The following is a 26,022-nucleotide window of genomic DNA, read 5'->3' as shown; positions in this document are numbered from 1 at the left end:
GAGCGCGACTCTATGGTTCCGCGGAGGCGGGGCCCGCGGCGCGGTGCATGCCGGGCCCAACTCGATGGTTCCGCACCCAGGACTCCGCCTGTGGGCCCAACTCTATGGTTCCGCGGAGGCGGGGCCCGCGGCGCGGTGCATGCCGGGCCGGCCGGGCCCGCGCTCCCATCATGGCGGCGGCCTCGGTTTCCCGGTTGTGGCTCTGGGCTGCCCTGCTTGTCCCTGCGGCCGCGGTCTACGAAGACCAAGTGGGCAAGTTTGACTGGTGCGTACGGGGCGGGGGGCGAGGGGCGGTTCCTGTTCGGGAACTATTTTCCCTGTACCTTTTCTTTTGTTTAAAAGGAGGAGGGCTTTACTATGCAGCAGGGCCGGCTGCATAACTTGCGGGGCCCAGGGCAAAATGAAATGTGAGACCCCTCGTTCAAAAATTTTGAAAGAGTTTTAAGGTGGCCACGGCAGAGCGTTAAAGCGAGAGTTGGGGGCTCTTCTGAGCCCGTCCCTGTGCGGCTGTACGGGTCGCAAGCCAGTGAAGCGGGCTCTGCCGTCCGGGCTTGCTCGAGGTTCTGGTCAGCGGTCACTTCTCCCCGCCCGGCCGCGTTTCTCTGACTGTCAGGATCTGCTGGGTGTCCGACGTCGACCGCTGTCAGCGAAGATCCTCGTTCCCCACCCTTCCAGCCCAACTCTGCCATGGGCTCAGAACAGGGCCGCCCAAGACGCTTCAGCCAGGAGGTGCCATTCATTCATTCTTTCCTTCACTGACTGGCGCACTCACTCTTCATTCATTCACTCATTCAGCACTTTTGTTCATTCACGTCTCATTAATGCGCTCATTGAGTCACTCACCCACTCGTCCACCCACCCACCCCATCCTTAAGGCCAGCGAATTGGCTTGAAATGTCCGTTTGCCACTTCAGCATTGTGTGATCTCAGGAAAATGACTTAACTCTGTGCCTCGGTTTCTTGATCTGTAATTGAGTTTACTGATAGTCTATTACTTCCCACAGTAGCTGTAAGAATGAATACGGCAATTCTTTTAAATTACTCAGCGCAGTGGCTGGCTCACTGAGTACAAGCAGTATGTTCCCAGTTATTGCTGGTCAGGGAACACTTTCAGAGCCTAGCTCCTCTGTGAGGTCTTCTCTACATCAAACCAACGGGTTTGCATGTTTGTTGCGTGCCTGTTGTTGGCCAGTGGTCATGCTAGGTGCGTGGGTGCAGAGATGGAGAGGAACTCAGGCTGGTGAGGGGGCAGATATGTAAGTACGTGATATAAGGCAGTGTGACAAATGCAGCATAAGTCCTGTGTTTTTTTTTTTTTTTTTTGGCGGGTTGCGGGGAGTGCTGTGGCTTTTGGGGTCTTAGTTCCCTGACCAGGGATCAAACCCATGCACCCAGCATGGGAGTCCTAATCACTGAACTTATGGAGAATTCCCATAAGTCTCATTTTTAATGACGTGGGCAGATGCTCACAATATAACATGTACAGTTGACTCTTGGACAACGCAGGGGTTAGGGATGCAGACCCTCTCTGCAGTCGAAAATCGAGTGTAACCTATAGTAAGCCCTCTGCGTCTGCAGTTCGACACCCACAGATTCAACCAACCATGGATTGTGTAGCACTGCAGAATTGACTGTAGAAAACAGCCAGTGTAGGGAATTCCCTGGGGGACTCCATGCTTACAGTGCCGGGGGCCCGTGTTTGATCTCTAGTTGAGAAACTAAGGTCCCACAAGCCTCAAGGTGCCACCAAGAAAGGAAAGAGAAGAAAACAACCAGCGCTAAGTGGATCTGCTCAGTTCAAACCCATGTTGTATATGTTACACACGCACAACGTCATCCAATTTAGCAGAATCCTAGGTATATGCATTATAAACTGAAAAGTAACAGAAAGAAGTACACCAAAATGTTAAATGTTTATTGCTGAAAAAAACGTTTATGGATGATGGTATTTTAGGCATTTTTTTTGTTTTCTATTTTATACCTTTGTGTATTTTTCATGTTTTCTTCAGTAAGCAGGCATTACTTTTATAGTCCAGATAAAAAATATCAGCATTTTAAAAGAGAGCATGGGATTCAGACTTAGAAGATTAGGTTAGATTTGGATTTAGACTTAATTTTGCGTTCTAGTTCTCACAGCAGTTTGTTGACGTCAGTGGACTTTGGTTTTCTCGCCTCCACAATGAGAGCGTTAGTGCTTGTCCTGTGTACTTGGTAAAGGGTTCAGTGATGACAGTGAGATCCAAGTAGGCTAGAGTACGGTGGAAACTGTCAGATGTCACACACACCTGTCACTCTGTACTAATACAGCTCCTTCTTTTGTAAAAAGTCAGACCAGACCGTGTAACAAGGGAAATTCTGTGTGAATGCTGTGTGTTTGATTTGCTGGAAGTGGCATTCGTGAACAGCAGTGTGCCACTCGCCGCCTCTGTAGGCGGTAGTGTGCCAGGGGAAGCCCACTGTGCTCCCTTTATGCAGAGATAAGAGTGTTGAGAGTGATGGGGTATATTCCAAGGAAAGTATGAGTAGTGAGTCAGATGGATCCTGAGCACGGTGTGGGTTAGAACAGGCTGCAAAGAACACAGGCCTGACTCAAATCTGTCAAGTTTTGTTAGAATATTTGTGTAATATTTCTCCAAAGATCAGTGAAAATAGAAGGGGAAGTTGGATTGTGTGCTCATTAACAGGATTCATGTCTCTTCTCTCACGTGTAATGTGAGTGTCTAGTCCCACTATTTTTTAATATTAAAAAATAGTTGCAGCATGTGGGATCTAGTTCCCCGCCCAGGGATCGAACCTAGATCCCTTACCTTGGGAGCACAGTGTCTTACCCACCTGACCACCAGGGCAGTCCCTGGTCCCACTATTAATGAGTTCAGGGAAGACTAATTTTGTTCTAGTGGGATTTAGGCCAGGTCCCCTTTTGGGTAAGGTAAATACGTGCTTGCATTTAGAAGGAAGAGTGTTAGGTTAGCTATTAGGGTGTGTTCTCTCTTCTTCTCCCCTTTGCTCCTGAGCACATTACCTGGAAATGTTGCTTTTGGTCAAATCTCTTCATTAACACACACTACTCGTGCATCCCAAGACAGGTGTGATGTGATAGCCTCCTGTATTTGTGCAGCAACACTCCTCGTGCATCCCAAGACAGGTGTGGTGTGGTAGCCTCCTGTATCTGTGCAGCTGTCTTTCCCAAAGTGTCCTGTGCAGTGATGGCCTTGGCCCTTCCATTTCCCTCGTCTTTTTCCTTTAGGAGACAGCAGTATGTTGGAAAGCTCAAATTTGCCTCCTTGGAATTTTCCCCTGGATCCAAGAAGTTGGTTGTGGCCACAGAGAAGAATGTGATTGCAGCACTGAATTCTCGGACTGGGGAGATCTGTGAGTGGACTGGGTAGATGGGTAGCTGGGGATGGCGTGGCTGCGCTTAGTGAGTCCAGCATGTCCCGTGGCCGGCAGCGTCTGCCTGGCTGATACCCCACCCCTGGGGACAACATGGCCGAAAGCTGCGTCCTTTACTGGATTTGGATCATTTATTTATTTTTCAGTTTTGCCATCTTAGAAATATTTAATATATTCCTATAACTGGCCTTTGAGTTTACTTCCTTAGCCCGCGTCCTGACTATTCTTAAGTAAGATATTGCTGCAAAAAACACATTTTTTGATTAAGATTTTAAGTAAAGCTTTGGATGTTCCCCGTTTCCCTACCTCCAGTCATTTATAGCGCTTTTGTGGATGTTTTTAGGCATTAAAATCATGGAAATGTGATTTATAATCACTGCTTTGCTTGTGAGTCATAGAGATTTTGTGAATTTTGTCTTTGTCCGTTTATCTGTGTGGTTGGGTGGGGTGGGGATGGGAAGAGTGTGGTCTCAGATCGGCACAGCGGTGGCTCCCCTCGTTACTCCGGGAGTGGGGGTGGGTCACTGCCGGCTGGCAGTAATCCTCCCCTCCCTGGAATAAAACGAGGCACTTCTGTGCGCACAAAGGCTTGCGCGGTTCTCTCCCGAGCGCCTTCCTGGATGCCTCGCCGGGAACGCCTCCTGGTAACGTCATAGTAACGTCGTCACAGTAACGTCCGACTCTCCTGTCTCTCAGTGTGGCGCCATGTTGACAAGGGCACAGCGGAAGGGGTGGTGGATGCCATGCTGCTCTACGGACAGGGTAGGTAGAGCCCGGCTTGTCCCTGTGACGGCGTCAGCTCCCTCTCTCCCCTTGGTTCCTCCCTTTGTTCAGGGTCTGGGAGGGAACGGAGTAGGGGCGTTCCCAGCAGGAAAGGACAGGTGCAGTTTCTATCTGCACTTGTACACAGGAGGCGAGGCCACTGGTCACAGGCCCTGGGAGGCTCCAGACGGCGCAGCAGTTTGGGGATGATCTCATGTGGTCTTTTCTCTTCCAGATGCAATCACTGTGTCCAATGGAGGCCGGATCATGCGCTCCTGGGAGACGAACATTGGGGGCCTGAACTGGGAGGTTACCCTGGACAGTCGCAGGTAGAGGGAAAGAAGCTGAATTTCATCTTGCTCTGGTTAAAGGCTTCGCTGGAACACAGATTCTATGTAGACAGCAATTCTGGGCCTTTTGGCTTTTTTGCCCAGGGGGAAAAAACCACAGAAGAGCCAGAGAGCATCAAATGTCCATTCTTGATGTCTTGAGGTTATGGGACACGTGCTTACTCAGCCACCATTTATTGAGCTCGTGTTGGAGGCAGAGTGCCATGCTAGGGGCAGTGTTCATTTCTGGTATCGATTGCTTTTCCTAATCTGACCACGACTTGAGAGCTTTGCAATGTTCTAGGTAAGAGAAAGTGAAAGTGAAAGTCAGTCGTACTGTAGCCCGCCAGGCTCCTCTGTCCATGGGATTCTCCAGGCCAGAATACTGGAAAGGGTTGCCATTTTCTCCTCCAGGGGATCTTCTCGACCCATTGCACCCGGGTCTCCTGCATTGCAGGCAGATTCTTTACCAACTGATCTACTAGGGAAAGAAGATTCTAGATATGAAGATGGAGAACACAATTTCCTGTGTTTTAATTTTATGTTTAAAAACAATTTGCACTACTGTTTCAGCTGCGTCTCGCTAAAGTTGTTTAAATGATGGGGTTGGTTGCGTTAGGTTATGCTTCTTCTGATGGTAATTTACTGGGTAAGGGCTTGGGAATGCCCCAGGCAGTGGGAATCCACTGTGAATGTGAAACAGTTTCCATCATCAAGTAACCTCTTGTGTTGGGTGAGGCGGGCCTGCAGCCTGCTAATGACAGCTGTCTGATGGCTGCTGTGGTGGAGAGTTGGCCTGGTTACTGTGAGGTCCCGGGGAAAGAAAGGAGCAGCCCTCAGGAGAGTCGGCGAGTCTCAGGGAAACGGTGTAGTCGAGTGGCTGAAAATACAGTCGCTCAGGTCAGCCAGTGGGAAGCAGAGCCAAGCTCGGTGCGGATGCGGCTGAGCCCAGAGCCTGTTCCGTCGCCTCCTGAGGTGGCGGTTGTGTCCCGGACCGTCCGGCCTGAGGCTCGGGAGTCTCTGGGCTACGCTCACCCCTGTTCCTGTGCTCAGTCTCCAGGCGCTGGGGCTGGTCGGCCTGCAGGAGGCCGTGAGGCACGTTGCGGTCCTGAAGAAGACCACCCTTGCCCTCCTTCACCTCTCCAGCGGGCACCTGAAGTGGGTGGAACACCTCCCGGAGAGGTAAGGCTGCCTTCCCCCGGGTGGTGGCCGCCGCCTCCTGCTCTGTACCAGCCCGTCTTTCTCCTTGAGAGTCGAAGCATTTGAATCCTGGGTGGGGTCTGGGGCTCACTAGCCTCTGGGCCTGCACTCCAAGGCTGTGGCTGCCTCTGGAGTTTCCTTTGCAGTGAGGAGAAGACTCTCCACCTGGGCCCGAGAGCCAGTCGAGCGAGGGGACTGGCTCACTCAGTTTGTCAGGGACCCAATGCTCAGATTCCTAAGGGGCCGACTGCATAGCATCTGTGTGCGGAGCAGGCCGGGTGGGGAATGTTGGGAGCCGCAGTGTGCCCGGCCCGCCTCAAGGGGGCAGCCTTACTCAGCTGACCGTGCTCTGTATAGTTAGGCCTAGCATCATCACATCCCAACTTTTTAAAGAAAAGCTAGAAATCTTACTGTTACATGCTGATCTCAGTTCTAAATGTTGACAACAAATTCAAATTAAAAAAAGAAAACTAAGCCAAACAAAACTTCACTGAGGCTGCTAGTTTGTGACCTCTGGCTCAGTCCCTGGCGGCCGGGCTTTGGACCCCCGAGGGTGGTCCTGTTCTGTGGCTAAAGCTGAGGCTCCCTGCTCTTCCTTCCCTCTCTCAGTGACAGCATCCACTACCAGATGGTGTATTCCTACGGCTCGGGGGTCGTGTGGGCCCTCGGAGTCGTCCCCTTCAGCCACGTGAACATTGTCAAGTTTAACGTGGAAGATGGAGAGATCGTTCAGCAGGTGCGGTCCGGCTGCAGCCTCGGGCATCATGGAGGGGGCGGGTTCAGCCCTCCTTTGCACTGGGGACCGGGGGCCTTGGCCAGGTGAACGCCGGAGCCACGCGTGGTCCCTGCTTCCGGGCGCAGAGGGCTGCCTTCTGCTGTCAGAGCCCGCACGTGTGCACATGGCGCACTCCCGGTGGCTAAAGACACGGCTGTGTAGATCTGCTCGCGGCCTGCATGATCTCACAAGGTGGTACTGAAGGTGACGATATGAACCCGCGAATGACAGACGCAGTGGAGGAGTGCCGATCGGAGGGGCCAAGCATGCTGCCCTGCAGCCCCGGCCCTGCCGGCACCGTGGCTGCGGCCGCCCTGCTGCACCTGCGATGTTGGGGCAGAGAGAGGTGATTTCTATGCTCAGTGCTCACAACAGCAGGTGCTAAGAGTGGACTGCGGGCAGATTCACCAAAACAAGAAAAGAGTGTCCAGTATTGAAGAGGGCCTGGTTTAGCTTTCAGACTACCAGAAGGATCTTCTCCAGCTGTGGAGCTCTCGGAGACCGGGAGGGGTGGGAAGGTCTCCTCCTCAGTCCCTGAGGAAGAACCTTTGAGCTGAGATCCTCCCCTGGGATCTGGTGGTGACGGCTGGTGTGCTAAGAGCGAAATGTGAGGATCCCCAGGAGCTTCCTGTTCTCTCGTCTCTCGTGTAGGTCAGGGTGTCGACCCCCTGGCTGCGGAGTCTCACCGGGGCCTGCGGTGTGGTGGACGAGGCTGTCCTGGTGTGCCCCGACCCGAGCTCGCGGTCCCTCCAGACCTTGGCCCTGGAGACGGAGTGGGAGCTGAGGCAGATCCCGCTGCAGGTGAGAGGCTAGAGCTGCTTCCCCAGCCCAAGGTGCTGCCTTGGCCGTTGGGAAAAGCCTTTCTCCCAGGCAGCCCCTTTGAGGTTTGGCCTCTGGCAGAACTGGAATGAGGGCAGACGAGCCACTCTCCTCCTTTGAGAGCCTGAATGGGAGCTTCCGGAGCCCCGTGCTGAGGCCTCGTTCCTTTCACTGGCAAAGGGGGGCAGAGGCCGCCAGCCTGGATGGTCCATCCCCTGTCCTCTCCTGGCCCTCAGCCTCTTCCTTCTTGTCTCCCAGTCTCTCGACCTGGAATTCGCAAGTGGATTCCAACCCCGCATCCTGCCCACACAGCCCAGCCCGGTGGGTCCTTCTCGGGCGCAGTTCTTCCTGCAGTTGTCCCCAAGCCACTATGCGCTGCTGCACTACCGCCATGGCGCCCTGGATCTGCTTAAAAACTTCCCGCAGGTAACTGCAGGCAGCGTGGTGTGCTGGGATGCAGGGGGATCTCGCTGAGGCCTGGATGCTGGAAGTCCCAGCTTTTGAATCTGGAGATACTTACTCAAGACAGAAGACCTCTTTGCATGAGTGTTTTGAGAGGGGTTAGCCTTAGAGTAGGAATGGAATACTTGGTTCTTCTGAGAGTTACAGAGGATTTTTAGAGTGAAAGTGGTACCTTCCTGAACCCACGGGAGAGAGGGCACGCTAATTAGAATTTCCCTATAGATGCGAAGAGCAGCATTGAGCTTGCCTGTATTGGAGGTCAGGCAGGGCCTGGCTCAGCTGTGGGTGCGGTGGGGCCTCTCTGCTCTCAGTGCTCTGGCCATCATCCTCCCAACTTGGGAGCATTTTTAACTCCAAGGCCAAGGGTTCTTCCGGTGGAGGCGACCCTAAGGCTGCTGGCCAGGACAGGCCCTGTTTAGGAACTGACGCCTGACTCTACCCCAGGCTGCCCTGGTGAGCTTCGCCACCACCGGAGAGAAGACAGTGGCTGCAGTCATGACCTGTCGGAACGAGGCGGTGAGTGTTGGGAATAACAGCGTTTGGCCACATGCGGGATCTTAGTTCCCTGGCTAGGGATCGAACTCATGCCCCCTGTGGCGGAAGCACTGAATCTTAACTGCTGGAATGCCAGGGAGGTCCCAGGGTTTTCTTTGCTTATCTTTGCTGGAAGCCCTGAGAAACAAAAGTTTGGGCATGTTCACCTGGTCGCTTTGAACCGGGGCGGGGCGGGGGAGCAGGGGGCTGTTGAGCAGCCCTCACTTCATCTGTAGGCTCTGTGTGCACCTCTTTGTGCCCAGGAATGGGACGCCCTCACAGTCATCTGGGGCTGTTCCAGCTTGCGTGGGGGGTGTGGGTGGAGATGGGGGTGGGATTTGCCCTCTCCCAAGGGCTGAGATCTGGAGGTGGGAGCTTCATTCTCATGGCTGGGAGGTGACCCTCTGGCTGTATTTTCTCCTTCCGTCCTTCTCGTTTCCATGGCAGAAGCCCAGCGTTTCTGAAGATGGGTCACCTGGGAGCTTTTCGGAGAAGCCTGGCCCCCAGGTAGGTGTGGCCCTGGGCAGTGCACCAGCCCTGTATGTGGGCGGGGCGGCCCCCAGCGAAGCTGGAGGAGCGATCAAGCCTGGGAGTGGGTCTTCTCCAGGTCCCAGCCTCAGATGGAGTTTTCTAAGTTTTATAAATTAAACCGTGTTTCTCTTGATCTTTTTCAATTGGGAGATTAGAAAGTAGAACTCCTAGAACCTGTTCTTAAGCGCGTTCTCCTCTGGGCCTCCGCCTCCTCATGTCTTGTGGGGTCCCCGCTGGCAGAGTTGAGGGTTAGTCTGAGCAGCTGCCCTGAAGCAGAGTGTGGGGCGCTTGCCGGAGGCACAGGTTTGGGTCGTGGCTTCCGTTTCCTCAGCTTTTCCCAAGGCGGGTGTGCTTTCCCTGCCTGCGGTTTTACTAGTCACTCTTTGGGAAGTCTCTCTCCACTCCTTGCTTCTTCTGGAGTAAGTGTGTATAGTGGTTGTAGTTTTATTTATTCACTCACGCACCTTATTTCTGCCTTAGGATTTAGCTTTGCCCTTTGGCCTGGGTCCTTCTCCAGGATGTTGCCCCCCCTCCCCCCAGCCCCACCCAGATTCTTGGACTTCCTTTGGGGGACTTTGCTTTGGGGGACTCCTGTAGCTGACCCATGCGGTCTGTTCCCTAGGACTCGCTGGCGTGCTTCAACCAGACCTACACCATTAACCTCTACTTGGTGGAGACAGGCCGGCGGCTGCTCGACACCGCGATCACCTTCAGCCTGGAACAGAATGGCACGCGGCCCGAGCGGGTGAGTCGGGGCCTGCGGGCTGCTCGGCCTGGGGCTCTCTTTCCTTGGTCCCAGCCGTGCGCTGTAGTCCTACCTGAGCCACTGGCCGGTCAGAAACGCCTATGAATACCAGCAAGAGAAGTGCCGCTTAGGCCAGGTTGTCAGCGTGCCGGGCTCCACGCTAAGCTGTACTCACTCACTGATGGACTCACCCTCCCGATAAGGGACCTCCCTGGTGGTCCAGCAGTGAAGCCTGTGCTCCCAGTGCAGGGGGCCTGGGCTCAATCCCTGGTCAGGGAACTAGATCCACGTGCCAGAACTAAAGATCCCACGTGCGGCAACAAAGGTCCCCAGTCCCATAGCTAAGATGGGGTGCAGGTAAATAAACACTAAAAAACGTATCCTCCCGGTAGTCTTTCGATTACCACTGCCCTAGCCTTATAAATAAGGAAGCCGTGCCTGGTGAGATTCAAGATGCTGTCGCTGCCCAGCCCTGCCTCTGTGCGCGTCCAGTGGTGTTCCTCAGCCTCCCTGGGCGGCTGCTGCTTGGTCTACTCTGGGCCTCCTGCTCGCTTTGTGGTGTGTGATCGGTGCATAATGAATGATCGGGTAGCCGAGAAGGTGTCAGGTTCCTCCGTAGAGAGGACCCGAGCTACCTGCTCTTTTGCTCTGTCAGCTCCTAAGGATGCACGGTGTCTATAAGTGGAGTCCAGGAAACGCTGTGTGCTTTGGACACGCGGGGACGCCGTGGCCTGACCTCTGACCACTCCTCATGCTTTGAATCTCGGGCTCTGGGCTCTGAGAGGTGTCTGGATCCCCGCTGACTGCAGGGGTCTTGACTCTTTGGTTGACAGCTGTACATCCAGGTCTTCTTGAAGAAGGATGACTCCGTGGGCTACCGGGCCTTGGTCCAGACAGAGGATCACTTGCTGCTTTTCCTGCAGCAGCTGGGTGAGTGGGCATCACTCAGCTCCTGTTTGTGGGCCTGCCCATGAGTTGCATTCAGACCCTTCATCTGGGGCTGTGGCCAGGCTTCTGGGAAAGATTCAAGTGTAGTGTATCCTGCCTATTTTTCCCAGAGCCCTAGGTGACCTGCCTTTGAATACTTCCTTAGCACTCCTGGGCGGGAGACAGAACTCTCCCCACTTCATCTCAGCCCCCAGCCCCGCCGCTTCTCTTTTTGGCCTGACAGCGGGGGTGGCCCTGAGCCTCCGAGAAGGGTCCCTTCAGGGGACGGCGGAGGCGGGCCTGACTCTGGTGGCCTTGGCTCCTGCAGCAGGGAGGGTGGTGCTGTGGAGCCGCGAGGAGTCCCTGGCCGAGGTGGTGTGCCTGGAGATGGTGGACCTGCCACTGACCGGGGCACAGGCGGAGCTGGAAGGGGAGTTTGGCAAGAAGGCAGGTAGGAACGGGGGGCCGGGAGGCAGAGCTGCCAGTGGGGGCTCTGGGGCCGCTGGCACCCCCCTCCCTCCCCGGGCTTCGGGCGCGGCCACTCTGCCGGCCTGCTCTGAACTCGCTCTGCACCCCGTCTCCCGTGCGTTTGTGGCCCTGTGCCTTATGGGCCCACTCCTCTCCGGAAGGAGCGACGCGTGACTCTTTCTAGGGAAAGACCCTGATGAAAAGAGTCTTAACGTAGCATCGTCATAGCTGCTGTTGTTTGAGGACCTGAAGTCTGTCAAGCAGCTTGTCGGGCACTGTACAGCTGTTGTCCCCAAAGCAGGAGTCCCACCTTTCCAGAGAGACGTGACTGGGCGGGCCAGGTTCTGTGGGGATAGGCCGGTGCCCTCCGAACCCGGCTGCGGTCCCAGACCCAGGGTGAACTTGGTTCACTCTCCCCTGGTTCCGTCCTGCCCCTGCCTCCCCCCATCCGTTCGCCCGGCCAGCTGGGTGGTGTTTGCTGGGAGCCTGCTCGGGGCCAGCCGCCCTGCTAGGCACCGCAGGTGCTCAAGCTGAGGATTAATGTGCCTTTACTGTTTATTTCTGCTGCCTGGATCCAGCCATCCAAGGTAAAACCTGCTTCCCGCTGCCTGGTTGCTTGTTGCCTGCCCCACGGCTGGCTTTCTCCGTCGTTTGTCCCCTGGACTTGCCTCGGTGAGGTGTGCACCACACGTGCGTGGGCTGCTTGCCTGTGCCTTGCCCCGTGTGCCCATCGCTTCTCTCCCTCGAGCCGGGGCTGATGGACATTGGCCCAGAAAAGGCGCTGCTCTTTCCCGTGAGCGCTCTGCACCCCACCCCGGGGAGATCCCGGGGGCCCCTCACGAGGTCTGGTCTCAGCAGCAGCCCGGTGGGTGCTGTGCCATTTTACAGATGGGGAGCTGGGGGCTGCGAGGTGAAGCACGTTTCCCAAGGTTGTTGTCTGATTCCTCAGTCGTGGCCGACTCTGTGCGACCCCGTGGACTGCAGCCCGCCTGGCTCCTCTGTCCACAGGGTGTCCCAGGCAAGAGTGCTGGAGTGGGTGCCGTTTCCATCTCCAAGGTCGCCCAGCCTGTGGGCAGTGCACCTGGGTCCCGGCTGCAGACTCCGAGGCCTGGCTTCTCACCGTGCTGCCTTGCTGCGGTGACCGGTCTCGTCTCCAGAGGAGATTTGAGGGTGGTGGTCTCGTGGATGGAGGAAGGGGCGGAGTCAAAGGGAGCCCTGGGAGCGGGCTGCAGGGAGGTCTGTTGGGAGCAGGTTGAGCAACTGACAACGTAGGCCTGAAGCCGCGAGAAACAGAAGTACCAGTTGATGGCACACACACGTGCACCCCGCACCCCCACAGCCTGCCCTCGTCTGGCTTTGTCACGGCGCCCGGGAGCCTCCTGCTGGCCGTCCCGGATGGGCTTGTGGTGGACATGTTGGTGGCACGGCTGCACCCTGCATGGCTGCCCCCTGCCCTCTTAGCCTCCTGTCCTGAGATTGCAGGCAGGGGGCGTGCTGAGAGCCCCGTGAGTAGGCCTTAGAAGTTCCCGCACGGCTGTGCCTGAGTGTGGGGCTGTTGGCATCGGACACAGGACTGCTCCCTGGGCTCGTGACCTGGGGTGTGGACGACACGAGTGCTGTGGAGGAGGGAGAGCCCTCCTTAGGGGGAGCAGGTGCCCCGTCGCCGGGAAGCCCCACTCCGCCGAGGAGAGAGCCTCAGCCGCGGTCCCTTTCCCTTGACACCAGACGGCCTGCTGGGCATGTTCCTGAAGCGCCTGTCCTCCCAGCTCATCCTGCTGCAGGCCTGGACCTCCCACCTCTGGAAAGTGTTTTACGATGCGCGGAAGCCCCGGAGCCAGATCAAGAATGAGATCAACATTGACACTCTGGCCAGGGATGAATTCAACCTCCAGAAGATGATGGTGATGGTGACGGCCTCAGGCAAGGTGAGCCCTTCAGAGGCCCCGGGAGCAGGACAGGAAGGCCGGGGCAGGAGCTGGGGCTGGTTCTGGTTTTCAAGGACAGAAGTAGTTCTGGGTCAGCCTTTCTGGTAGTGAGCCCGGTGTTTCTCTGGCAGCTTTTTGGCATCGAGAGCAGCTCTGGCACCATCCTGTGGAAACAGTATCTCCCGAACGTCAAGCCGGACTCCTCCTTTGAGCTGACGGTCCAGAGGACGACTGCCCACTTCCCCCACCCGCCCCAGTGCACGCTCCTGCTGAAAGACAAGGTGAGCCTCTGCCGCACCTCTGAGCCCGTGGGGGCGCGGTTTTGTGTTTTGTAGCTCTAGCTGGGCCTTGGGGACTCTCGGAGAGTTACATACAGAGACTCAGGGCTTAGAGCTCTGTTTTCTTGCAGTTTTTTGCCTGAGTGCCCCTCCTCCCCCACCAGGGGTGGTGGTGGCCGAGGAGGAAGTGGCTGTAGCGTAGGTGGGATGTTACCAGGCCCCTAGTAAGCCGGCCCTGTTTCTCCCAGACACAGGTGGGTGTCGGTACCTAGCGGGCAGCTGGCTCTTCTCCCGGGGATGGAGGGCAGGACGCCAGCTGTTCTTGCCTCTGCCTCCCAGCGAGCAGATGGCTCTTTGCAGATACATTCTGCCGTCATTGGAAAGGGGGCCTGGTAGACATTTCGTTTGTTCCTCAGCGTGACCCATTCTTAGATTTGGAGCTAGAGGCAGTTAAACTTTTACCCTTTTGACACATCAGCCGTCAGACGCTTTCACCTTCAGCCAAAGCTTTTGTTTTCCACAAGGCAGGGAAAGACTGGGGGATCCCCGAGGCTGAGCTCCGGTCCCCAGCTCCTTAGGATTTGCAGTCTTTTCCTGTTGGTGGAGGCTGAGCGTTGCTTGCCCTTTCAGGAGACGGGAATGAGCTCGCTGTATGTCTTCAACCCCATTTTTGGGAAGTGGAGCCAGGTGGCCCCCCCCGTGCTGAAGCGCCCCGTCTTGCAGTCTCTGCTCCTGCCCATCATGGATCAGGACTATGCCAAGGTGCTGTTGCTGATAGACGACGAGTACAAGGTACGCGTCTGCAGAGGCTGCAGGAACCACCCCCCACCCCCGCCCCCGCCGTCGATGGGTGGGGGCAGGGTGCTCACACAGCGGCTCGTGGGCCCCAGGTGGGCGCTGAGTGCAGTCAGGCCTCAAAGGGCTTCTCTACGCAGCGCGATGGCTCTTTCTGCACTTGTGAAAACTGGGTCTCTTAAGAGAATTCAGTTTAAGACCTGATTGAATTTAGCAGATTTTAATTCCTTTAAGATTTGTTGTTTTATTCTTAAGGCCCTCTTTGATGGGAAACAGTAAAGAGTCTGGAGAAATCCATGCTTAGGGATTCCTTCTCTTTGAACTCTTTTTCTTTTTTTTTAAAAAAAAAAACAAACATTTATTATTTTGATTTATTTGGCTGAGTCTTCGTTTTGGCTTGCAGGATTTTCGATTGCAGCATGTGGGATCTAGTTCCTTGATCAGGGATCAGTCCAGGGCCCCCTGTACTGGGAACGTGGAGTCTTAGCCACCGGACCACCAAGTCCCCCCCATAACTCTTCTCTGGGGTTTTCTAGGTCACAGCTTTCCCAGCCACTCGGAATGTCTTGCGGCAGCTCCATGAGCTCGCCCCTTCCATCTTCTTCTACTTGGTGGATGCGGATCAGGGGCGGCTGTGCGGATATCGACTCCGGAAGGTGGGCAAGGGCATCCTGGCAGGACCCGTGGTGGGAGGGGTGTAGGTAACAGGAGTGGATACGCTGGCTCTGGTGTTGTAAGCGTGAATCGGCGTCAGCCTGGTGTCCGAGGCCATCATTCTTGGGTTTGTGGAGCCGGCCTGGTCGCTGCTGCCGTGGACGGAGCCGTGCACAACAGGTGGGCCTTGGCCCCTGAGGAGCGTTCACTCCACCTCCCTCTCCTGTGGCAGAGGGAGTGTTTTTGCCATCTTTAGCGGGGGAGGTGGGGATGGTGATTGAACAATAGCGCTTTCTGTACGAAGGTAGTGTTATTGATCCACTCTTAATCGAATGCGAGTTTTGAATTTTATTTCCAGAATTGGGATCGATCTGCTCCAATTCTGACATACGTGAGTCCAGCTCTTGGAAGTACTGCTTCACGCTGGCTCTGAAGTCCTGCTCTGAGCTTCACAGGGGCTGCCTTGGCCCGGAGAGCAGGGCCACGTTGAGGGCTGATCTGAGACGTGTCCTCCCTGGCGGGTCCTGCCATCCTGTCTGGAAGCCTTTTGGAGAGGCTCAGACCTCGGGCCCGGCTGCTCGTGCAGGAGGCCTGGCTGTGCCCCTCGTACACTTGGCATCCTTGGGCAGATGGCTTCCGGCTGGTCTTCTGTTTTCTTGTCTGTAAGACAAAACGGTAGTAATAGTACGTCAGAGTGTTTTCGTGATGAGCTGGAGAGTGAACACGTCTGAGTCTCGTAAAGCAGGGCCTTGCACACAGCCCACGCCTCGTATGTTTCACCTGCTGTTGTTTAAAAAATGCGGCGCCCTTTCCTGACATTTTGTAACAGCTGCGGCTGCTGCTAAGTCGCTTCAGTTGTGTCCAACTCTGTGCGACCCCAGAGACGGCAGCCCACCAGGCTCCCCCGTCCCTGGGATTCTCCAGGCAAGAACACTGGAGTGGGTTGCTGTTTCCTTCTCCAATGCATGAAAGTGAAAAGTGAAAGTGAAGTCGCTCAGTCATGTCCGACCCTCAGCGACCCCATGGACTGCAGCCTTACAGGCTCCTCCATCCATGGGATTTTCCAGGCAAGAGTACTGGAGTGGGGTGCCATTGCCTTCTCCATTTGTAACAGCTAGCCTTTAGCATAAACAGCACAGGAATGGTCTGTCCAAAGAGTGTGCTCTTTACCCAGTGGGTAAAGAAACACTGCTCTTCTGAGTTGATGGAAAAGGGACCTTGAAAGAGAGAGTTCTTCATGGGCAGGGGTGTGACCCAGGGTGCGGGTGTCATGGACCAGTGGAACCCTGAGGGTGTCATCGTAAAGACGGTCGAGGGGAGACACAGGAGTCAGAGCTCCAGAGGGAGTCAGCCGGGGGTGGGCTTCCAGGCTCTGACCTCCGGGGGCTCCCTGGTGACCTTGCTCTCCGGGAGGGTTTTAGTGAACTTTGGTGTTTTCATAGGAATCTGTGAAATGTTTTCATCGGAGCCGTATTTTTTAATAAAGATTATTATCGAAAAGATTAAAAAAAGCAGTAACATGTGAATGCATTCTCCTGGTGAAAGTTTGCATGGGTACAGCGTTGCGTGAGCCAACTGCGAAGGGCCCGTTGAGCCCCATTGCCAGCTGCTTCCCCGGCTAGAACGCGCGTCCGTGGCCCGCACGCCTTCCGTGGCCCGCTGTCGTGCCCTCCGCTGAGGACACGACCGTGCGGTCCGCGTGGGCAGGTGCAGCGTGTATACTTCTTACCTGAACTGGAATTGAGCCACATTTAATCAGTAGGAAATCTGCTTTGTTCACTTGATGTGTTTCCTACTTTCTTCTTTTGTTAAACCCATATCTGATTAAAATACAACGCTGAGAAGAGTGCAGAATGCTGCGGTCACTGCTCAGCGGCCCTCACAGAAGGACCACAGCTGTGTACGCAGCGGTCAGAGCAGGAAGCCCCTCCAGTCGCTACCCGCCCCCCACCCTAGGGCTCCGTGTAACCACGTGTGGAGGTATAATCACGCGTTTAACCATACAGGTTTATTGGTTTCTTATGACAATAAAGAGGATTTCTTGTCACATTTTGAGGTCCCTTCCAGCTTAGTAGTTCCCCGCTGGCTCAGTGTACAGGGACCTTAGATGTTAGTAATAAGTGGTAAATTTCCTTTGAGTTAGTCTTACTCAGATAAACAGTGGGAAACTACTAACTATCCTGCTTCTTTCACACTGGCTCTAGTATCTTTCTGTTTTTTTTTTGACAGAAAGTAGGAGTGTTGGTGGATGTGAGTGAGGAGGGGTGGCTCTGAGGTCCCCATGGGTGCAGGGCCCGGCCCATGCCCAGAGGGCGCAGAGTCGGGTTGTGTCTGACCCCACGGCCGGGCTGGAGGAGCTGCTTTTCAGCTGCTGGGTCTTCAGGTTCACGTGCGTCACACTTAGTGAAGCTGCACTTCTTGGAGTTGCAGGTCTGCTGGCAGCCAGGGCACTTGAACTTGGCTCTGCGTTGGGCCTCAGCCACACGCCCCTTGTTCTGCATGTCGGTGTGGATGGACTCCATGGCTTGGCTGACCGCTGCGCCCTGGAGATTTCCAAAGGCACCGCGCTGTGCTGTCTGGAGCCTGGACTGGGGACAGTATGGGATCACACATACATCCCCCAGAGAAGACTGTCTCAGGTCCCATCGGGCAGCCCAGACAAGCAACAGGTGCCTCCAGCTGCCCAGGAGGCTGCTGTTTGCAGCCATTGACACAGGCTTTACTGGTTTTCTAACTTGAACTAGGAGTTCCAAAACCTCTTCCCAGACCAGATCCTTATTGGTGCTTCTCTAGGACCTCTGAACCCTGTTCCACCCTGCACAGAGGCGCCTGCTGAACTGCAGGCCAGGTCTCGCCACACCTGTTGGGGGCCTGAGGGTACCTTCCTGATGATCGGTGCCGGTTCCTTCTCTTTGGCCCCACCCCAGGACCTCACCACTGAGCTGAGCTGGGAGCTGACCATCCCCCCGGAGGTGCAGCGAATCGTCCAGGTGAAGGGGAAGCGCAGCAGCGAGCATGTCCACTCGCAGGGCCGAGTGATGGGGGACCGCAGCGTGCTCTACAAGGTATGGCGGCCGCCTGCTGCCGTGCAGAGGAGCCAGGCTTGCGTCCTGGCTCTGCGATTGGTGGAGAGGGGAGCTTTCTGTCAGTTTTTTTATCCCTTTGAGCCTTACTTTATTGCTTGTGAAATGGGCCTGTGAAATATGCCGTCCTCCTGGGGTGGTGGTGATGATCACACGAGACGGCACCCAGTGCCAGGCACGTGACCACTGCCCGGCAGCTGCCATCTGTTAGGGTTAGTGGTAGTGCTGATAGACGTTTCTGGGGTTAAACCTTAGTCGATCCATCAGAAACTCCATCTGTGATCCAGCATCCTCCTGAGTGGGAGATGGAGAGGTGACTTGTCAGCTGCAGAGCCATCCTGTGAAGGAACGTAGTCCTTAAGGTGATGAACATGAGTTACAGCCTCTGGCAGAGCAGAGACGGAGTTGGAGGAGGAGCGAGGCCTAGAGGGGAGCGGGTTTTGGCGGGTGTGGAGCAGGACCTGGGCCTGGGGCCTGTTGAGTTTGCCGTGAGACGTCTGAGCAGTGATACTGACGCGGTGGTCCGTTAGTTGGGTCTGGAGTTCAGGGAGGGGCCTGGCTCGGACATGTAAACTTGGGCGATGCCAGCCCCTGTAGGTGTTCTGGAAGTCATCAGATTGGCTGAAGTCACCAGGAGAGCGGGTGCAGCTAGAACACCCAGAGGCTGGGGAAAGGAGGACGGACCTGCAGAGGGGACTGAGAAGGAGCAGCCACTGAGGCAGAGGACAGATGGGCCTGGCGTCCTGGACGCCGGGGGGAAGGCGTCTTAGGAAGGGAGTGATCGCTCGCGTTACGGACCTAGTCGGTCAAGTTAGACGAGAACCGAGACGTCTCCGTTGCTGTGGTAGTCGCAGGGCCCTGGTGGAGAGACGTCAGGTTGCTGGACCAGTGTCCTTCCATCAGGAAGTGGGCCGGCTTGGGTTGTGTCTTGAGTGACTGTTTGCTTGTTTGTGACTTGAGCGAGTTGCTTAACTACTTTAAGATGTTTCATCTGTGAAGTGTAGATAGTAACTTCTGTTTGCAAGGATATTCATGAGATTCAGTGAACCAAGCCCAGCCCCCAGTGGACACCGAAAAAGTACAGTGATGATGACCCGTGATAGGAAGTTCTTCCACCCAGAAAAGCTGCTTCCTCTGCCAGCCGGAGGGCTCTGTGCCCACCTCCCTGCCCCAGGCTCACGGTGGGGTGCCACTGTGCTTCTGAAGGAGCCTTTCCCTCCGTCTTCCCAGAGCCTGAACCCCAACCTGCTGGCCGTGGTGACGGAGAGCACGGACGTCCACCACGAGCGCACCTTCATCGGCATCTTCCTCGTGGACGGCGTCACGGGGCGCATCGTCCACTCGTCCGTGCAGAGGAAGGCCAAGGGCCCCGTCCACATCGTGCACGCCGAGAACTGGGTTGCGGTAGGTGGGCGGGCGGCCTGGGCGACGCAGCCTCCAGGGCCTGGCCGGCCTCCTGCAGCTCCAGTCCCCTCCCGGCCTCTTGTTCGGGAAACCGGTTGCTGCTTGGTGCTTTCAGAATTCAGAACCCCTGGCTGGCAGCAGAGGGGGCTGGGTAGGGAGCCGGGGCGCCTGGATTTGATTGAGCTCTTCCATTTTCTGATTTTATAGCTGCTAACTGGTTTCTTAAGCGCTCTGTGTCATACCAGAGGGGTAACAGCAGTCACCTCATCTAGTCAAGTTTTGAACAGTGCCTGGCATGTAGAAAGCACTCAGATGTTAGCTGTTAGTCTCGTGACTTGTAAGACTCTTGCGAATTCATTTTTCTTGGGGTGCACCTGGATAGTCCAGATGCAGCTACCCTGAATGTTACTGAATTCAGTGAAAGTGAAAGTCACTCAGTTGTGTCCGACTCTTCGCAACCCCATGGACTGTATAGTCCATGGGATTCTCCAGGCCAGAATACTGGAATGGGTAGCCTTTCGCTTCTCTAAGGGATCTTCCCAACCTCAGGATTGAACCCAGGTCTCCCGCATTGCGGGAGGATTCATTACCAGCTGGGCCACAGGGGAAGCCCAGCTCAGGAGCAGGAAGAAAGCTGGGATGCTGGTGGCTTTTTCCTTCTCGGACTTGCCTCTGCACGTCGATTCCCCTTCCCAGCCGAGCCAGCAGCCGGCCCTGAGCAGCGCCCCCTCCTCTCCGCAGTACCAGTACTGGAACACCAAGGCTCGGCGCAACGAGTTCACGGCGCTGGAGCTCTACGAGGGCACGGAGCAGTACAACGCCACGGCCTTCAGCTCCCTGGACCGCCCGCAGCTGCCCCAGGTCCTGCAGCAGTCCTACATCTTCCCCTCCGCCATCAGCGCCATGGAGGCCACCATCACAGAGCGGGGCATCACCAGCCGCCACCTGCTCGGTGAGTGAGCTGCGCCCTCGGCGGCCTTGCTGGGATCCGCGAGGAGGGCTTTGTTTCAGCAGAGGACGCTCCCCAGTCCAGTCGGCTTTGCCGTCTGTGAGAGAGCTGATGCACCCACCCCAGCCCTTGTTTCTGATGGACCATTTTCATGACGCCTCTGCTTTGTTTGCCCCTCGCTCGGAACGTTGTGCCCTGATGGCGTCCCTCACGGGTAGCCTGTGCAGACGGGCTGCAGAGACTGGCGAGGTGCAGGGTCTCATCTTTGTGTAGTTCAGATTCAGGACGCAGTGACTGCATAACAGGCTGCTCCATCCAGTTGTTTTTACCAAAGACGTTTGGGGCTCTGAGCTTTGACAGACACTCTGCATCATTGTTTTATCCTCAGAAGTGAGGAAGACAGCCCTTTTAGCAGTTTCCCCTGTTTAATTCCCACTGTTCCTAAAACAGGCGATCCTGCGGGACCTCATGTTGCCAGGCCCTTCCTGTCTCCTCCTCCCATCCACCCCCCATCCCCTATGCCCCTGCCCCCATCCCGCACCAGCTTCCCTGCATCCTATCCCCTCCCCCATGTTCCCCCCCATCCCCACCCATCGCCCGCCCAATCCTGCACCAGCCTCCCTGCTGCCCCAGCGCGCATGCTCGTGTTTTGCGACAGCAAGCAGCCCTGCTGAGCTGGGCAGGTGCTACTGGAGAACAGGATGGGAGATACAGAGGTCCACGGGCCTTCCACTCTTTTCTCTTTCATCATTCCCTAGTTCTTGATTCTAGAACTTTATTTTCTGATGTCTCAGGATGATATGTGAAGAGACTAGTGTCTTCAAAAGTGAGAACCTTCCTACAGATCCATGTGTATTAAGACTATTGTTTTTGGCCATTGAAGGGCATCTCATTGACCTGTTTTTTTGGTTTTAAACTCTATTTTGATTTCTGCGATAAGGACATTTTCGTAAGTAGCCCTAATCTGGGATCAGGTTCGCGTGAACACTCACTTCTGTTGACTTGTCTCTGTGCAGTTGGGCTGCCTTCCGGAGCGATCCTTTCCCTTCCTAAGGCCTTGCTGGATCCTCGGCGCCCCGAGATCCCAACAGAACAGAGCAGGTAGGCCCTTGTGGGACACCCCGAAGGCTGTGACATTAAAGAGCTCCGCATGTGGGTGATGTTTGGTCCTCTGTCGGCTGTGCTGTGGGCGTGGCCGTGAACAAGTCTGCCCTCACGGAGCTTGCGTTCTAGCAGGGGAGGCGAGATGGACGATAAGTAAGATAAGCAAATGAAATAATGCTATGTTAGATGCTTGTAAACGCTAAGGAGAAAAAACTTATAAAAAGGGACAGGGGGCTAGGAAGGGGTGGTACACGGGGTGAGGTTTGAGACAGTGGCCTGGGAAGGCCCCCCTGAAAAGGTGACATTAGAGTAAGCACTTGAAGGAGGCGAGAAGCTGGCCTTGTGGATGTCTGAGGGCGAACCTTCCAGGCGGAGGAAACTGCCATCACAGATGCCTGAGGTGGTATCTGGCGAGTTACAGGAAGGGTTGGAGGCCACTGCGGCCGCCAGCAGCAGGCACACTGGGAAATGAGGGGAGGGAGTTGACTGGGCCCAGGTCTCATGGGGAGACGGTAGCTCGTTACCGATCATATCCATTTTTAAATTTCTGGCCATCATCTCTGTATGTTTTCTTGCCTCTGTCCCGGATTCTCTTCCCTCAGGGGTGAGAAACTGTGGGCAGGGTGAGGAGGTGCTAGGTATGTCCCCACACGTAGGGGAGGGAGCAGGATGGTTCAGAGAGCAGGAGGCTACAGCTGAGCACTGAGGCACTCTGGAGTAAAGAGCCGCCATCGGCCTAGTGGCTCAGTGTCTTGTTTTTAAAGTGGTCCTTGCTTCCTCTGGTGTGAAATCGCCGGTTGTCTGGGATGTTTTAGACTCAGAACAAGGTAGGAATCCAGGTCTTACCCTCCTCACAGCGTCCTCTTTTGCGGCCCTTCCCTTCCAAACACTCAGCGGCTCGGCGTTCAGCTCCCTGATGCACGTAGGCCCAGAGGAAGACCAGAGGCTGATCCATGGCCTGGAAACCGCCCAGGGCTCGGGGCAGCGGGAGATCCCCTTTCAGCAGCTTTGAAAGCGATCCTGGCTGATGTTTTTGCAGAGAGGAGAACCTGATCCCGTATTCTCCAGACGTGCAGATCCACGCGGAGCGGTTCATCAACTATAACCAGACAGTCTCCCGAATGCGAGGCATCTACACAGCCCCGTCGGGCCTGGAGTCCACTTGTCTGGTGAGCAGAGCCCCCAGCCCGCCCTGTGCCCCCTCGTCCAGCCACAGCCGCCCTGCATGACACCTGCTCTCTGCTCCCCCTTGGGAAATGACTGAGGAGCCTGTCTCCCTTCTGACCCAAGTCTGTGGCCGTGGCGGCCACCGGAGCCTTTCTCACGGGCTCTCGCTCCCTCTGCCCTCCAGGTTGTGGCCTACGGTTTGGACATTTACCAGACCCGCGTCTACCCGTCCAAACAGTTCGACGTCCTGAAGGACGACTATGACTATGTGCTCATCAGCAGCGTCCTCTTTGGCCTGGTCTTTGCCACCATGATCACGAAGAGGCTGGCGCAGGTCAAACTCCTGAACCGTGCCTGGCGGTAAAGGCCTGAGACCCCCTGCCAGAGAGCAGAGAGCCGAGGGGAGCGAGGGTCGGGCGCCAAGCTCCAGCGGCATGTGCCGGGTTGGGGGGGACGTGCATCAGGCGCTCATCTCAGTTAAGCGCCGTGGGGAGGAGGATGGACTCTCGTGGAGACTGCTCTGGGGACACGTCTGCGGAGGAGTCACCAGAGGCGGACGCAGGCTGGACTCTGTCAGCCGAGACCACAGAGCATCCTGACCGACTTTCCCCTGGAGTCCCAAGGCTGTCGTCATCCCCTTCTGTGCCTGTGCACGAACGTCACTATCCTATAAGACCTCCCGCAGACCTCTCTGTCTCGTGAGGCCTGCTTAAATCGATTCCCCTTCTGTGCCCGTCCACGAACGTCACTGTCCTGTAAGACCTCCCGCAGACCTCTCTGTCTCGTGAGGCCTGCTTAAATTGATTCCCCTTCTGTGCCCGTCCATGAACGTCACTGTTCTATAAGGCCTCCCGCAGACTTCTGTCTCTCGTGAGGCCTGCTTAAATTGATTCCCCTTCTGTGCCCGTCCACGAACGTCTCTGTCCTGTAAGACCTCCCGCAGACCTCTCTCTCTCGTGAGGCTTAAATTGATGTTGGTTTGCCTTCTGTCTCCCAGGTATATCTGGAAAGCCTTCTCCTTGCTTCCAAAGTCAGAGGGAACTCTTACCGATAACTACCTTATAGGTGCATTTGCTGTCTTATACTGGGGAGAAAGAAGAGCCACCCTTAGCTGAGGTTTGAGAACCGATCCAGCCTCTCATGGCTTCTTTCCAAAGTAACTGTGGGTCGAGGAATCTATATTTGTGTCACAATTTCTCTTAACTAAGCCTCTCGTTTCATGCTCCCATTCATGAGTGGGCCAGCCGGCCTTAGATTCAGTTTATTGAAAACCACGTGAATAATAGTGTTTTCATTTGTCAGTCATCGTCCAAGCTTTTCTCCTAAGATGTGTCAGAGCTGAGGCCTTTTTAGTACTACTGAATTGTCTGCACCTTGAAAGGACTTCAAGGGAGGAAGGCAAATCTGCCTGTTTCACACTCTCTCTTAACCTCTCATTTCACCTTCAGGCTGACCTGGTCATCTTATAACCCAGTTGGAAAAAGTTGTCCTTGTTTAAGAAACCTCATTATTTATGTTTGGTTATGTGTTAATGCGTGGGTTACTATACTTCTTTTAAAATCAGCAAATTTTAAGTCTTACCTCTAAATGAGGGAAGGAAAGGGTAGGGGTGGGACATGGGCGTCTTGTGGATGTAGCCTTGTTGACTGGCTGGGCTGCTGTTTCTGGTGCAAACTAAAGACAGCCTAAAAATTTTCGCTGTCGGTGGATTTGGGGAATGATGGAGTTTCTCTCTGCTGTGAAGAATGAAATGTACAGAGAGCCCTGTCGGGAGAGAGGTACGTTTAAGTGTCCGAATAAAGCGAGTGGCGAATGACAATGTTCAAGTCCTTTTTTGTGGCTTTGGAACGTCTCATTGAGGCCACTGCTGCCTCGGAGGGGACAGAGAGCTGTGTTCCGGAGTGGAGTGAGCACAGTGTTTTAATGGGAAACAGGCCAGTTTAATCATGCAAGAGTTGTGTCATGTAAATAACAACAGTTTTTGTTTCTGTGGTCACATGCTGGTGGTAGAGAAGGAAGAGAAAGAATAATTTTACTTTATTATTATTATTTTAGCATTTATTTACCCGGCTGCCTTGGGTCTTGGTTACAACACACAGGATGCTTGTTGGATTATGGGGGCCCTTTCCTTCCTTCTCTGGTTGTGGCCTGGGGGCTCAGTAGTTGCGGCTCGCAGGCTTCCTTGCCCCTTGGGATACGGGATCTTAGCTCCCTAACCGGGGATTGAACCTGTGACCCCTGCGTTGCAAACTGAAATCTTAACCACTGGATCTCTGGGAAGTCCTGTGAAATTTGATTTTAATGAATGAATGAACATCTGAGTATCTTCAGAAAAAAACAGGCAGCTATTCATCCTGACTCAAGGCTTAATTTTGTTTAAAGTGACCTGGGAGATGGGGATAAGTACCAATTAAAGAAAAAAAAATCTGCCCTACTTTTGAGGAAGCCTGGCTGGGATTTTGCCTGGCCTGTATAAATGTGGACAGGCTGCATCCTTAGCTGTTGCCCTGACGCCTGCTCTGCTTACATAGTAGCCCAATCAATCTGCTAAATTCTAGTTTTCACGTATGTGCCAGAGTCTGAAAGAAGAAGCTGATGAGATGGAAGTTAATCTGCCTTTCCGTAAAATTCCTTATATTTCGGCTTTAATCATAACTATGTTACTGAAGGTTATTGAAAAGCATTTAAAGTAGCTAATGCTAATGACCAGAGAAGGCAGTGGCACCCCACTCCAGCACTCTTGCCTAGAAAATCCCATGGGCGGAGGAGCCTGGTGGGCTGCAGTCCATGGGGTCGGTAGGAGTTGAACAGGACTGAGCGACTTGACTTTCACTTTTCACTTTCATGCATTGAGAAGGAAATGGCAACCCACTCCAGTGTTCTTGCCTGGAGAATCCCAGGGACCGGGGAGCCTGGTGGGCTGCCGTCTGTGGGGTCGCACAGAGTCGGACAGGACTGAAGCGACTCAGCAGCAGCAGCAGCATCAGCAGCGCTAATGGCAGGATCAAATCTCAGTCTCCTTAGATCTCAGCCTTTCTTATCTTAGGGCAGCACTTGCTTCTGACCAGCTACACTGAGCCTCTGCCTATGGCTTTTGAAACCGCTTCCTCTGAATTCTCTGATGTGTCTCCTTCCTTCTTTCTCCTTCCTTTCCTTCTCTGCTCCTCTCTTTCTTCCATCCTGCCGGGGGTGGATGTACAAGTCCTATCACTGGACTGCTGGGGAATTCCTGTCTGATCTGTTTTCTTGTCTTCCTCTTTTTCTGTGTGTATCCCAAGAGCCGTCTGTTTTCCCCTGCCTTCACTGTTGTTCAGTCACTCAGTTGTGTCCGACTCTTTGGGATCCCATGGATTGCAGCACGTTCGGCTTCCCTGTCCTTCACCATCTCCTGGAGGTTAAATCTTGTCTCTAAATGAGGGGAGGAAAGGGTAGAGGTGGGACACGGGCGTCTTGTGGATGTAGCCTCATTAACTGGCTGGATTGTCATCTCTGCTGCAAACTAAAGATGGCCTAAAAATGTTCCCTGTCGGTGGATTTGGGGACTGATGGAGTTTTTCTTTACTGAGAAGAATGAAATGTACAGGGAGCCCTGTTGGGAGACAGGTGCTTGCAGTGTTTGAGTTAAGGAAGGAAGTTCCTCAGTGTTTTTATCAGTGGTTAGCATACAAGATCTTTTGGTGTAAAATTTTGCTGCTGAAGAGTATTCAGTGATTCTGTC

General features: G+C 54.8%; 1 protein-coding gene and 1 pseudogene across 2 annotated transcripts; one reads left to right on the top strand and one right to left on the bottom strand.

The window, feature by feature from the left end:
• The first annotated feature begins 63 nt into the window (after positions 1-63).
• On the top strand, positions 64-24,123 carry EMC1 (ER membrane protein complex subunit 1). 2 transcript variants are annotated; one of them, XM_086325342.1, is made up of 23 exons: positions 64-265; positions 3,248-3,372; positions 4,090-4,155; positions 4,391-4,484; positions 5,538-5,666; positions 6,294-6,420; positions 7,111-7,260; positions 7,537-7,704; positions 8,185-8,256; positions 8,722-8,781; positions 9,428-9,550; positions 10,384-10,480; positions 10,806-10,928; positions 12,671-12,870; positions 13,002-13,151; positions 13,779-13,940; positions 14,480-14,599; positions 17,525-17,662; positions 18,911-19,084; positions 19,826-20,036; positions 21,050-21,134; positions 22,177-22,306; positions 22,489-24,123. In XM_086325342.1, the coding sequence occupies exons 1-23, from the start codon at positions 105-107 to the stop codon at positions 22,666-22,668; spliced, it is 3,045 nt and encodes a 1,014-aa protein (XP_086181468.1). In that variant the 5' UTR covers positions 64-104; the 3' UTR covers positions 22,669-24,123. The 2 variants fall into 2 exon arrangements, with proteins under 2 accessions (XP_086181468.1, XP_086181478.1); XM_086325352.1 differs by lacking the exon at positions 10,806-10,928.
• Positions 17,226-17,313, bottom strand: LOC147377270 (small nucleolar RNA SNORA70; annotated as a pseudogene).
• Positions 24,124-26,022: the final 1,899 nt, after the last annotated feature.

The sequence above is a fragment of the Bos grunniens genome, chromosome 2 (assembly GCF_055505025.1).
Source record: "Bos grunniens cultivar Pamir isolate PY7600 chromosome 2, Bosgru_T2T1.0, whole genome shotgun sequence".
NCBI classification, from domain to species: domain Eukaryota; kingdom Metazoa; phylum Chordata; class Mammalia; order Artiodactyla; family Bovidae; genus Bos; species Bos grunniens.
The sequence above is the reverse complement of the archived record's forward strand: the minus strand, read 5'-3'. Positions and strand labels throughout refer to the sequence as shown.

What these genes read in the sequence shown, in the direction of transcription:
- EMC1 (XM_086325342.1), top strand. Translation starts at nt 105, where the DNA reads ATGGTTCCGCGGAGGCGGGGCCCGCGGCGCGGTGCATGCCGGGCCGGC. An exon ending in GTGGAACACCTCCCGGAGAG is followed by an intron (nt 5,667 to 6,293) that starts GTAAGGCTGCCT and finishes TCCCTCTCTCAG; the next exon opens with TGACAGCATCCACTACCAGA. An exon ending in CGCTCCTGCTGAAAGACAAG is followed by an intron (nt 13,152 to 13,778) that starts GTGAGCCTCTGC and finishes TTGCCCTTTCAG; the next exon opens with GAGACGGGAATGAGCTCGCT.